The following is a 12,052-nucleotide window of genomic DNA, read 5'->3' as shown; positions in this document are numbered from 1 at the left end:
ACCTTAAAATCAAATTTATCAATCTTTATATATATCTTAAAATATAAATATCTTCTTCTAGAACGACATTAATATTATGCTATTTTAGGATTTTTGATCTTATCTCATAAACAGGAGTTGAACTGGCTAACGGTGTTATGTTAACTTATATCAATTAAACTTACTACAATAATAGTATACACTTACAGTATAATCTAAAAAATAATAATTATATATCTATCTACCCGTTAGAAAAATCCAGAAATAAGTAAAGATTTTAAATCCAGCCGTTGAATCAGGTGACATGTGAATGGTCTGCTTACTGTCACTTTCTTCGCCCACAAAAGTCATTTGCCTCTCTCTACATGCATACAACAAGTCTGTTTTTGATTGTTAGCTGTTGTTCGAGATTCACTGCCATAAATCCGTCTTTCACTTAACCGTAATTCCAAAGGTATAACGTCAAATCGTTTATTCTGTTTTACGCGTTAGCTAGGGTTTCGTAATAATTTGAATCGGTTGAACCTTTACTGCTTGATATTATGCTTTTGATGTCGATATGATGTGTTTGTTGCTACGTTTATTATATAATGATCGTTTGATTTAAGTTTTTTCGTTATGCATAGAAGTATTCTGGTGATAATTGATTACTTGATGTTATTATGTTTGTTTGATGCTGTTATAATGAATATATACATATATATGTGTGTGTGTGTTCCTGAATTTGTGTTTTATAATTTTTGGATGAAGTAGACTGGATTTATAAATTTTGTCTGGAAATATGAAAGTAAATAGATTATGAAGAATTTTAGTTGATTAATCTAGTGTTAGAAGGTCTTGCTTGCATTTTGATTACGATTGAAGCGATTGCGATTAACTATCGGAATCACATGTGGTTAGATCAATAATTTTGGATTGAAGTGTTTGGTGGAATTAGGGAAGACTTTAGCTAAGGGTTGAATTAGCGGCAGCTTTATTGAGAAAATGTATGATGCATTAATTGTACAATGTCCTCATGATAATATGATACACGTAGGATCAAACTGGTTGCAAATATTATACAAAGTATCTTTCATAGATGCTCTTGTAAGTTGTTACGCAAGGTAGAAAGCGAGAGTTACCTTGTCATAAATTTTGATTCTCCATTTGTCATAAGTGAAATACTGATTAGATATTTGAATGTTGAATGGAAGTTCTCTACTAGAATACGCTGTATGATCAAACTAGCATTTATTTATATGTTTTGAATTTAGAACTAAAAAGGATGTCGCCTTTTTTGTTCATTTGTCTCATTGGATCTGCAAAGTTGGGTTGGAGACTTACACGAATCGTTTGTTTTGCATTTTGTAGAAAGGCTGTTTGTGTGATTCCAAGCAGGTTCTTTGTTGTTGGCTTACTCCACGTGACAACTCATCTCATTGAGACCTAGAAGGACTATTCTTGCCAATTACTTAAAAATATCTTATTCATTCATTGTGAGTTTCGTCATCAGTGTCTGAAACCAGCTTAATGCCTTCAGCCGTTTCACCTCAGTGGCAGGAGAAAGCCAGTGGTTTCTTTTCCTCTTCAGGTAACTAATTTATCAATGCCACAAAACTTATGATCTATTTGACTTTGCAATTTTGGTTTTTTAATTATAACATTATTGAACGATGCAGGGACAAAGCTAAAAGAAGCTGGGCAGTCCGCAGGATCATTCGTGGGTGAGGTTGCTAAAGATGCAAAAGGCAATGTTTCTGGAGTAGCAGAACGGGTTGGGTCGGTGGTCAAAAGCCGGTGGTCATTGTTTCAGCAACCGTCTACAAGACAAGCAATGCAGGAACGTCTTGTCTCTGCTGCTGCTACTACAAGTTATTTTCTTCGGAGGGGTGTTTCAGAGACTAAAGAGAAGGTTGTTGTAGGGAAAACTAAAGTCGAAGAGGTAAATACTAGTCTAACTTTTTAACTGGATTGTATGGTCACACCATTTGGTCATCTACAATTTTATAAATGTGTGATTTTTTTAAATATATGCGTCTATAATACCTTTAAATAAACAAATATATGTATAATTTGTTTTATGGTTCTTGAAATGAAGTGCCAGTAACATAATATCAAGTAATGATTAAGATATACTCTCAAATAAAGTCAATTGCATTGGAACTGAGGTTTTGTATGATTTCATTTATTCATATTTTACCACCCCACATAGAGAGGTAGGATTACAGTAAAGGGTTGTAATTATGCGCATACTATTGTATTCATTAATTTGGTCTAAGTACTTTTCTGTTTGTCTTAAATGTGTGAATCTTTTTTGTATGCGAGTGCTTTATTTTTGTATTGATTAACCTGATCATGTACATCTGTGATATAATAACTTCTGTTTAGGTGGCCAAGAAGACTGCACAGAAAAGCAAAACTATATTGACTGACATTGAGCGGTGGCAGAAGGTATTTGCTTTCCATGACATCATGTTTTGTTTACTCTATTGGTTAAAGATATATTAACTTGACTTTTTCTTTAATTTGGTAGGGTGTTGCTAGCACTGATGGTAAGTTCCCTTATGGCGTATTCTTATTTGGTACAAGAAACAAAAAAAGAAAAAAAAAAGATGTGATGTGTCATTCAACTTTATTTTGGGTTTGTAGCTGAGATGTCCTATTGTTTTATTCAGTGTTTGGTGTGCCGATAGAGATTACAGTTCAGCGCCAAGAATCGAGCAAAACTATTCCTTTACTGTTGGTCAAATGTGCAGATTATCTCGTATTATCGGGTATGATTACATCTCATTTATATATAAATTGGCCTATTTAATTTATGTTATATATTTAGCAGCTCGAAAGTTAAAATAAATATCTACTAAAAAGGAAACGTTGTAAGTCGTCCAAAATTTACTCATATGCACAGAGTGACAAAACATTCTAAATTTCTCTATTTAAAACAGGTTTAGATTGTTGTTGTTCTTATTATTATTACTATATAATAATATAGCTGTATGATAAAGAGAATCTGTTTCTGTTCTTGTTTCTGTTCTTGCAACGTCTTCTGCTGATGAGTTTATTTCAGGACTGAACTCGCCCGATTTATTCAAGTCTGAAGGAAACAAGAGGGCAATCCAGCAACTTGTGTCTTTATACAACCAAGGTAGTAATTCTGGTCCAGTTTGTTTTAAGTTCTTTAATATTTATTTCATTTGCTGTGATTAACTGTTTTGTTTACTGTTTTGATTTGTGTTACAGACTTGAATGCACCACTACCTGAAGGGGTGAACCCGATCGATGTTGCAGCTCTTGTCAAGTGTTACCTGGCCAGCCTTCCTCAGCCGTTGATCACTTTTGAACTACACAATGAAATCCGAGGTGCACGATCAAGCATACCAGTAATGAGAAACATTTTGAAGAAACTTCCTGCCGTCAACTACATGACATTGGAACTCGTTACTGCATTATTGCTCCGTGTTAGCCAGAAATCGCTTCTCAACAAGGCATTCTTTCAATCCTCTCTCTCTCTCTCCGCACACACACACATGTGTGTGTGTGTTTCTATATATGTATATGCATTCTGAAATCTGAATTATATCTTTTGCTAGCCAAAATAAGGAAATATTTAGGTTTAGTGTTGGTAGGGACTTCGGTGAGATTGGATTCACTTAACTATTGGTGCTTGATGTGGTAGTTTTGACCCAAATTACTTATGAATGAGTGAATCTAGGTTGTGTTTTATCTCAAACGGATCAATTAAACATTAGCTAGACGGTGAATGGATATCATGATAGTCTCCCAAAGTCTATACCTAATGCATATTATCTTATAAGTTGTAACAATGTTGTTTTTGTGATCATAGTTAACACAATAGTTATCTTATTTATGAACTTTTAAAAAGTGGTCAACCCAACTTGAATTTGACCATTTCAACTCATACCAAAATGATTATTTGTAAACCTAAAACCATTTTATTCTACCCAATGCTTGACTATTTTGCCACCTCTAACGGCTAATGTATATATTATACGTTATTAGTATTAGATGTATCGTGTATTGTTTTCAACTCCGTCTGTTTTCCTATAAGATGTTTTTAAGATGTTGTTGCTATTACAACATAATCTAATGAGATAGATGTCCTTTTGTGGTGTAGATGGATGCTGGAAGCCTTGCGATGGAGATGGCTCCTATAATTATGTGGCAGAAAGGACAGGTACCAGAAACTTATAAACAGTATTGGAACCAGCCATCAGCAACCCAGTCCAACACAAATGCTGCCGCTGATCCAGTACAAACCTATAGCAAATTTGATATGCTTGCAGGTTTGTCTTCAAATTCATATATTCTTTTGCCTATGGTTGATTTGGTAGTGTTGATTGTTCGAATCGGTCCTTTTAATGGTTGCCTGGATTTGATAACGCACCCACAGGAACAAACGGATTTTGTGATCAAAACTCAGACCACAACTCTTTTCATTTATTGAATACACTTGCACACAAACCATTTCACCAATAAACAAAACTGATGAACTAAACCTATGTTTCAAACTTCTTACGGTTTAGCCCTTCAACTTTCACATATGAACTAATTATGATTAACTTATAATATTTAATTTGGTCAATTCGGATTGTATTTATTCGGAAACGTGTATATTTTGAAAACAGGTCAAACGTGGCTAGTGGTCAACCCTGTCTGTTTTAAATCATACAAAAATTGTCCTTTTTTGAACCTGACCTGCTTGGTTTCCTACAAAACCGTACGGGGCTTTCCACGTCCTTTTAAAGTATTCAAAATTAACCTTATTTACTCTGTTTTGTATATTATATAAAGTACATTAACATTATATAAACATAAATATTCTAGAGACTGAAGTTCCAAAAAGAAATCTATTATCACATATATTATGAGCCAAAAGAAGTATGGGTTAGGATCTGAGTTACATGATATTTGGCCTGTAATAGTTTCGAGCATGTCTTGATGAATAAATAAATATTTTAATTAGTAGAATACGTTGGTTATGTATTGAACGGCTTTCTCTCTCACTGTATACATGTATTTGATGAAATTTCGTTGAAATGTTGATTTCAGATGAGATTGAAGATATGGATGTGTCTTCTGCAATACCCTTGGATGATGGTGTGACGATAGACTTGAGTGGCATAGAAGTTTTACGGTGCTTAATTGAACATCACAATGCCATTTTCACGGATGCAAATGAGACCGTTTGGAGGTGACCAGCCGCTCATGTCTTTCGTCATTTTTCTTCTAATTTGATTCAACTTTCTGACAAATAAATCTCAAACAATCAACTTACCATACAGTTTGATGATTTTTTGATACTTCATTTGGTTTGATATGCTGTAAATTCTGTATGTTTAGGTTTGTTAGAAATGGTATGCAAAGGATTGATTTAATGGTGTGTATATTATGGCTTTAAGTGCACAATGGCCCCCCAATATTTTTTATATATATTTTTCAAACATATATAAACATTAGTTCTAGGGTTATATAAAGTTGCAAGTCGCATTATATAATAATAGGCAATAGCATGTGATGCATGGCTTAAATGAACCATAGGGTATCGGACGTTGATAGCACTAAATTTTGACCTTAAGTTATCGTATTAGTTCTTAAAAGGCTATAAGGTTATACTGGTGAGTCATGTTATATTATAACGGGCAATAACATGTCAGACATGTCTTAAATAGAACATATTGGGTCCTGCACTCTTGCTAGCACTTAATGGACCATTTTGTACGTTGTTGTGTCATATCAGGTCTTAAATGGTGCGTAGTAATCGTATTAATAAAATTATAAAATTTGCAAATGTGTGATGTGAGGTAAATTTATTAGTTCGTTGGAAACTTGTTGAAAATGCATGTGTAGGAAATTAGTAGAAATTTTTCATATGAAAATAGGCTCTTTTCTAATGGTATCAATGCATCGTTTGACTATTTTTCTAAATAAGTAGTTAGTAAGATGAGGCATTTAATCTACTTTGTAAATCGTTATATAGTTATTAACAAGGTGCTTTCATGTAGAATTATGACAATGTTAAGTCCGAATTTTCGCTTTTTATGTTGTTGATAGACTAAGAATATATAACCTGTGTTAATGACTCTAGTTCACAAATTTATGATAAATTTGAATTTCTTTTTGTGATGATGTTAACCGCGCTTTGACCGTTACTAGGTCCGCTCCAACCGTTTTACTATGCTTAGGTGACCCTAAAATGGCCTAATTTTGGAAAGACAAAGCAAAGTCTACCTTCTAAGCTTATGTTTTAGAAGATGGTCCCAAGCACATCTTTGAACCGACTTTGATAGGACTTCACTCAAAGTAAAACACTAATTACATGAATTGAAACAAAGATTGTTGATAATACAATAGAATAGAATCTTTTGTTTCAAAACAAATTTGCAATTAATCAATCGATCTTAGTAAACAATTACACATGTTTAAAATTCTCTACTTGAAAATTTGAATACATGTCCCGTAAAGAGTTATACCTACCATAGCGTGTTCTGACACCTCAACCTACATGCTCATATATTGATTGAAGATATCGATAAATACTCAATATTCTTTACAACGATAAACATAAGTTTACGGGAGGTATCATTCTTAGTTTAATCATTTTTTATAATACTAGTTTTACGACTGTGGGACACAATATGTTCACCTTTCAACTTTATTGTTTTGAGTCCAAGACAGAAGAAAACCAGTAAACCCTAATGTAGATGTAGGGTACCAAAAAGACCCAAATACCCTTAAGTACCACTCGCGGGTCATAAAGAGTCCTCTTGCAGGCCACCCGCGGGACACATGGATCACCCGCATACCATAGATGAGGAAGAACGTCCACATAACACACACGCGGAAGCATCCTGGCATCCTCAAAAGTCATCCGCAGGACAGGACATCTGTCCGCCTAAAACATCCGGAAGACAATGACAGCGGACAGCTGTCACCTCTCAAGTACCCTCTAGAAGAAGGTTCATGACCTTTACTTGGGGAATACGTGACATACTAACCAATAAGCAAAGGACACATGTCCAGGTTGTTATAACCGTGCACATGGACAGGGTATTATCTGTCCTATCATAGAGTGACGTGTGTCCAGGTTGTTATGCCCATGCACATGGAACGTATAGCTCAACCTATCAAGAGAGGACACGCGTCCAGGCAGTTACCAAAGATCTTCTAGAAGAGGACAGCTACCCCAATCATATTCCTTCACCCTTCGGCTATAAATACCTGGTCAAACGGCATGAGGTATTCATTCACTCACCTACATTCTGACTACACTTAGTCTATTTACTTCAGTACTTTCTCCATTACGAACATTACTGATTCTCACGCCGGAGGGTGGTTACAGGAAGATCCCCCTCTTGTCCTTCCTGTAACGAGACTCACGGTGTTTGTTTTGCAGGTTCTAGTCACTGGACTTTGGGAAGTCTTACTCATATCGTGTAATAGTTATCGTATTGTACCCTGTGGACTCATTGGATCTAGGACCCATACCGGAAGAGTGGATCCGTGTTTGTTCACCTAATTATAAACGAGATGGATTGACCGACCCGGGCGCCCGCCACACGGAGTCGAGACACTAATAAGTTTAACGGTTAAAATTAACACCAGTGACAGGTTTAAGTTGTAGTTAGTTAGTTTGATGCTAACCAAATGGGATTTATTCGTATTCAATCAACGTTACACCAACCCCACTTATTATTACTAAACCCCTGTAAATCCTCCAATCGACACCTCAATTTCAATAAACCCAAGTCAATTATATCAAAATTCGCAACAGTTCGTGCGATTTCTACTTGTACATCATCAGCCATGGTTAAAGCTATTAGGGTTCATGAAATTGGTGGTCCTGAGGTTCCATTTCTTATCTTACTCAACCTTTACTGATTATTTTATCTCGTCATACACAATTAACCTTTTGTTGTAACATCAATTTGATACAATTGTTTTAATTTATCGTTTGATTTGTGTTGATCAAGTGGAGTTGTAACTGTTTAATTGAATAATTTGATTTGTAATTTACCTGTGGTTATGTAAATATATGATAATTAGAATTTGGTATAATTTAGCTTCTATTCTGGCCAATTATTCAGTTCTAGATAAGTGTGTTCTTCGGGTTTCCGGGTTTAGACGTAAACTGAACAAAAAATAATAAAAAATTAAAAATTCAGAGTTCATCATGCTACTAAAAAAATATCATCAAAATTCAAACATCATCCGACAAAATGATATGATAATGTTCAAAAGTCCCAAAAGCAAACTATAATAACTTAACATTCCGAATACCAAAGACTCCAAACCAAAACGGGGTTATATAATAAAAAAATGTTTGCTTTTTCCCGAGTTTCAAGTTTTTTGGGCCGGGTCGTTTGGCTTTTTTTGCTGGGAAAAGGTGGCCGGATAACTGACCCATTTAAGGTTCGGTTTGGTTGGGTTTGGGTTTTTCAGGTATTATTTAACACCGGTTTGGGTGGCTTCGGATTCGGTTCTGATATCGTGTTTTGGGTAAACATGACAGCCCTGGTTCTAGAACAAGTTATGTGGTTGAAACATAAATCAAATGTTTACAGGTCTTGAAATGGGAGGATATTGAAATAGGGGAACCGAAAGATGGAGAGATCAGGGTTAAGAACAAGGCCATTGGGTTGAACTTTATTGATATTTATTTCCGCAAAGGTGTTTACAAGGCAGCTACACTTCCATTCACACCAGGTTTCATCATCATCATCATCGTACTCATCATCATTCACACCAGGTTTACATATTAATATTATGTTATTGGTTATCATATAATAATATCAAGTTCTAATACATGTATAAAGATTTATATATTTTTTATGTGAAGGTATGGAGGCGGTGGGAGTGGTGACAGCTGTCGGTGGGGGCTAACTGGGCGACAAGTTGGAGATTTGGTGGCGTATGCCGGGCTGCCAATGGGAGCATATGCTGAAGAGCAGGTACTTCCTGCAGAAAAAGTTGTACCCGTTCCGTCTTCTGTGGACCCCGTTCTGGCAGCTTCTGTTATGCTCAAGGGAATGACTGCTCAATTCTTACTCCGCCGCACGTTTAAGGTCAAATTTCCCTTCACTTCATATACTTGTTTAAACATTAGATTATTGTTGAAATAATATAATATTTGGACAGGTAGAACAAGGACATACAATTCTTGTGCATGCAGCAGCGGGTGGAGTTGGATCACTATTGTGTCAATGGGCCAATGCACTTGGAGCCGTTGTTATTGGAACCGTTTCAACCAATGAAAAGGCTGTACAAGCCAAGGAAGACGGGTGCCACCATGTCATTGTTACCAAACAAGAAAATTTTGTTGAACGCGTTGCTGACATCACATCAGGCCACGGGGTTGAAGTAGTCTATGACTCTGTTGGGAAAGACAACTTTGAGGTATATTGAGCTTTTGATAAGACTGAATACTCGTTTAAATGGTTCGTTTTGACCCGAACCAAAACAATCATTTTCTGAAACAGCCCATTTTGAACCGAACTTAGTATGCGCGGTTACTTTGCCCGCCCGACTACCCGAAACACCTTTTCTTAAGCTTGTAAATGAACTGAGCGGTTCGTTTGTTTAACTTTAGCCGAACAAGCATTCGAAGTTCGAACATGAACAATTAAACGAACGGGGTTTTCTTGTTCGTGTTCATTCGTTAAGAAAACGTTTTGTTAATAGGAAAATGAACGATTCACGAATGTAAACGAATGACCATGGCTGAGCATAGAGGAACGAGTATAACTGAGCTAAAAGTTATTAAAACTAGAGTAAAATATAACTGGCCTAAAATATTAAATGAATTTATTAACGAACGAACTTAAACCAACGAGCATAAACAAGCAAACTTAAATGTAGGAATGTTCACAAACATAAATGAATGAACAATACATGTCTTGTTCGTTCGTTTAACTAAATGAACAAAACTTATTGTTCATGTGCATTCTAAACAAGTAAACAAACTTTCTACCAAACGGTTCACTGAACATTCAATTCGTTTTCATGCCTACTTTTGGTTCATGGAATATGCTTTTCGATTGTTGTTTTCAGGGGTCATTAGCGTGCTTAAAAACCCGAGGATACATGGTGAGCTTTGGGCAGTCATCCGGTTCACCAGACCCGTGCCATTATCTGCACTTGCATCAAAGTCGCTGTTCTTGACCCGACCTTCTCTCATGCAATACACTACCACGCGAGACGAGCTTCTAGAAGCCGCTGGTGAAGTATTTGCCAACATTTCAAGTGGGGTTTTACGAGTTCGGGTCAACCATAAATACCCTTTGTCTCAGGCGGCTCAAGCCCATTCGGACCTTGAGAACCGAAAGACCACAGGGTCGGTTGTGTTGATACCCGATGGGATTGACCTGTGAGTGAGTTCATAATGTGTTATGGGAGTGTTTGTTTTTAGCTATTCTTGTCCTAAAAGCACTGTTGGTGAATTGTAATTTGATCTAGACCATCTTTTTGATTTGATGACTTTTGTTTATGGGCATCTAAAAAATGTGCAACCAGGTGTGGTAGGTTGGTTGTGTGTGCTGAGTTGCTCGTGAAATATTCGAGAACAGCTAGCTAAAAACTTGTATCAAGACGAGCTTAAGCAAGCCAAGGCTCATTTAATAAGCGAGTCCAAGCGTTAGCTTTACATGCCGGACTTAATTAGCTCAATTAATAAACAGTTCTAGCATAAGCTTGTGACCAATAATTAAAGCCTTGACGCCTAGACCTACAATGCTGACTATCAACACTTTTCTACTTTTACAAGTGTAATTTTATTTTAAAAAATCAACTTTTTATAAAAACATTTCTATATTTATTTATTTTTTTTATGAAAATCACCCTTTCTAAAAATCACCCTTTCTTAAAAAAAAAGTTTTTTTTTCCGATATAAATTAATTTTATATAGAAGTTATTTTTAAGTTAAAGAATAATATTACTTTCTATTTTTTTTAAAGGCAAAATGATATTCTTAGATCTACATTTCGTTTACCATTGTTGTGTGGCATTATTTATTAATTACGGTTATTTGCGTTTCATATACCATACAATATTTGTAATTTTGATTAATGTAGATGTTAGTTTTGAATCACATAATTACCAACTTATTGACCCCACCACTAGTCACCATTTACCGGACACCCAAAAATGAAACCATTCATGACCCTTAGTTTTACCCATTTCTTCAAATGTGTTCATAACTTTAGTTTGCCACTACACGTCACAACCTCAACCAACCATCACTAATCACCATCACATCGGCATACTCAACACTTACTAGCTCAGAGTCTCTTAATTGACCTCTTCTGATTTAGCGCTTACTGGTATAGAGGTTGTCTATTAATGATTTCATTAAAAGGTTACATCTGAATTTGTCAGCGGTGGAGTATGTTTGATTCGCTAAAAATGAATCTCTTAATACTTCAGAGAGTATCTTAATGATCAAATTTTAGAAATAAAGAGATGCTGAATGATTTAGATACTACCTTTTAATCATTCACACGTTTTAACAAATCATAACAATACAAAAATCAATGTAGATTTTGCAACTTTTTTTATTCCTAAAAGTTATTATTCTTTAGTAAAAGCGTTGATAGGATATTAATTGATATTTGATCGGTGAAAATGGATAGTAATTACTTTTGTCTTCTTGCTAGAAAGTAAAAAAAACAAGAAAAATACAATAATCCTTTTTAGTTATTGGGCAAATTTACAAAGAGAAAAAAGGGTAATGAAAATACCAAATTTTCAATTGTGATATTGAAACATTTTGCTCCAATTAAAGGATAAGATGCTGACTTATGTAAACTTATTGAACACGACCCTATTTCTAGTTTAATGAAAAATAATTTATTTTTTTAACACTTTTATATAACTTTTTGTAACAGAGTGTATATACATATATATATATATATATAAATCATTTATTTCTGTAAAGAATTATTTTTATCATTTCTTTTTGTAAAAATCAAATAAAAAAACCCTTACAAAAATTCATTATTATAAACCAATTTTTTTTAATAAAAGTTATCTTTTTATACATAAATCATTTGTATATCTCATTTATATTTGCACCATTTTA

General features: G+C 34.9%; 1 protein-coding gene and 1 pseudogene across 3 annotated transcripts; both read left to right on the top strand.

Annotated features, from left to right (window-relative positions):
* Positions 1–353: 353 nt before the first annotated feature.
* Positions 354–5,282, top strand: LOC143633182 (putative Rho GTPase-activating protein At5g61530). Of its 2 annotated transcripts, XM_077101534.1 has the most exons (10): positions 354–433; positions 1,330–1,549; positions 1,638–1,900; positions 2,347–2,409; positions 2,492–2,510; positions 2,634–2,732; positions 3,026–3,103; positions 3,199–3,443; positions 4,094–4,262; positions 5,029–5,282. In XM_077101534.1, exons 2-10 carry the CDS (start codon positions 1,489–1,491, stop codon positions 5,172–5,174), a joined length of 1,143 nt encoding a protein of 380 aa, XP_076957649.1. In that variant the 5' UTR covers positions 354–433; positions 1,330–1,488; the 3' UTR covers positions 5,175–5,282. The 2 variants fall into 2 exon arrangements, with proteins under 2 accessions (XP_076957649.1, XP_076957656.1); XM_077101541.1 differs by lacking the exon at positions 354–433 and having other exon boundaries at positions 1,323–1,549.
* A 2,341-nt stretch (positions 5,283–7,623) lies between these two features.
* On the top strand, positions 7,624–10,631 carry LOC143633172 (uncharacterized; annotated as a pseudogene). Its single transcript, XR_013153637.1, has 5 exons — positions 7,624–7,824; positions 8,541–8,682; positions 8,816–9,041; positions 9,115–9,372; positions 10,027–10,631. The product of XR_013153637.1 is annotated as an uncharacterized LOC143633172 (transcript).
* Positions 10,632–12,052: the final 1,421 nt, after the last annotated feature.

This window comes from Bidens hawaiensis, unplaced genomic scaffold (assembly GCF_021521415.1).
Source record: "Bidens hawaiensis isolate Kalapana, Puna unplaced genomic scaffold, B.hawaiensis_p1.1 tig00000512_1, whole genome shotgun sequence".
NCBI classification, from domain to species: domain Eukaryota; kingdom Viridiplantae; phylum Streptophyta; class Magnoliopsida; order Asterales; family Asteraceae; genus Bidens; species Bidens hawaiensis.
This window is presented reverse-complemented; position numbering and strand designations above follow the sequence as displayed.

Bases quoted from the DNA above. Each gene is read 5' to 3' on its own strand.
- LOC143633182 (XM_077101534.1), top strand. From the start codon at position 1,489: ATGCCTTCAGCCGTTTCACCTCAGTGGCAGGAGAAAGCCAGTGGTTTC. The intron at 3,104-3,198 runs GTAGTAATTCTG...TTTGTGTTACAG, and splicing joins TGTGTCTTTATACAACCAAG to ACTTGAATGCACCACTACCT. The intron at 3,444-4,093 runs GCATTCTTTCAA...TTTGTGGTGTAG, and splicing joins AGAAATCGCTTCTCAACAAG to ATGGATGCTGGAAGCCTTGC.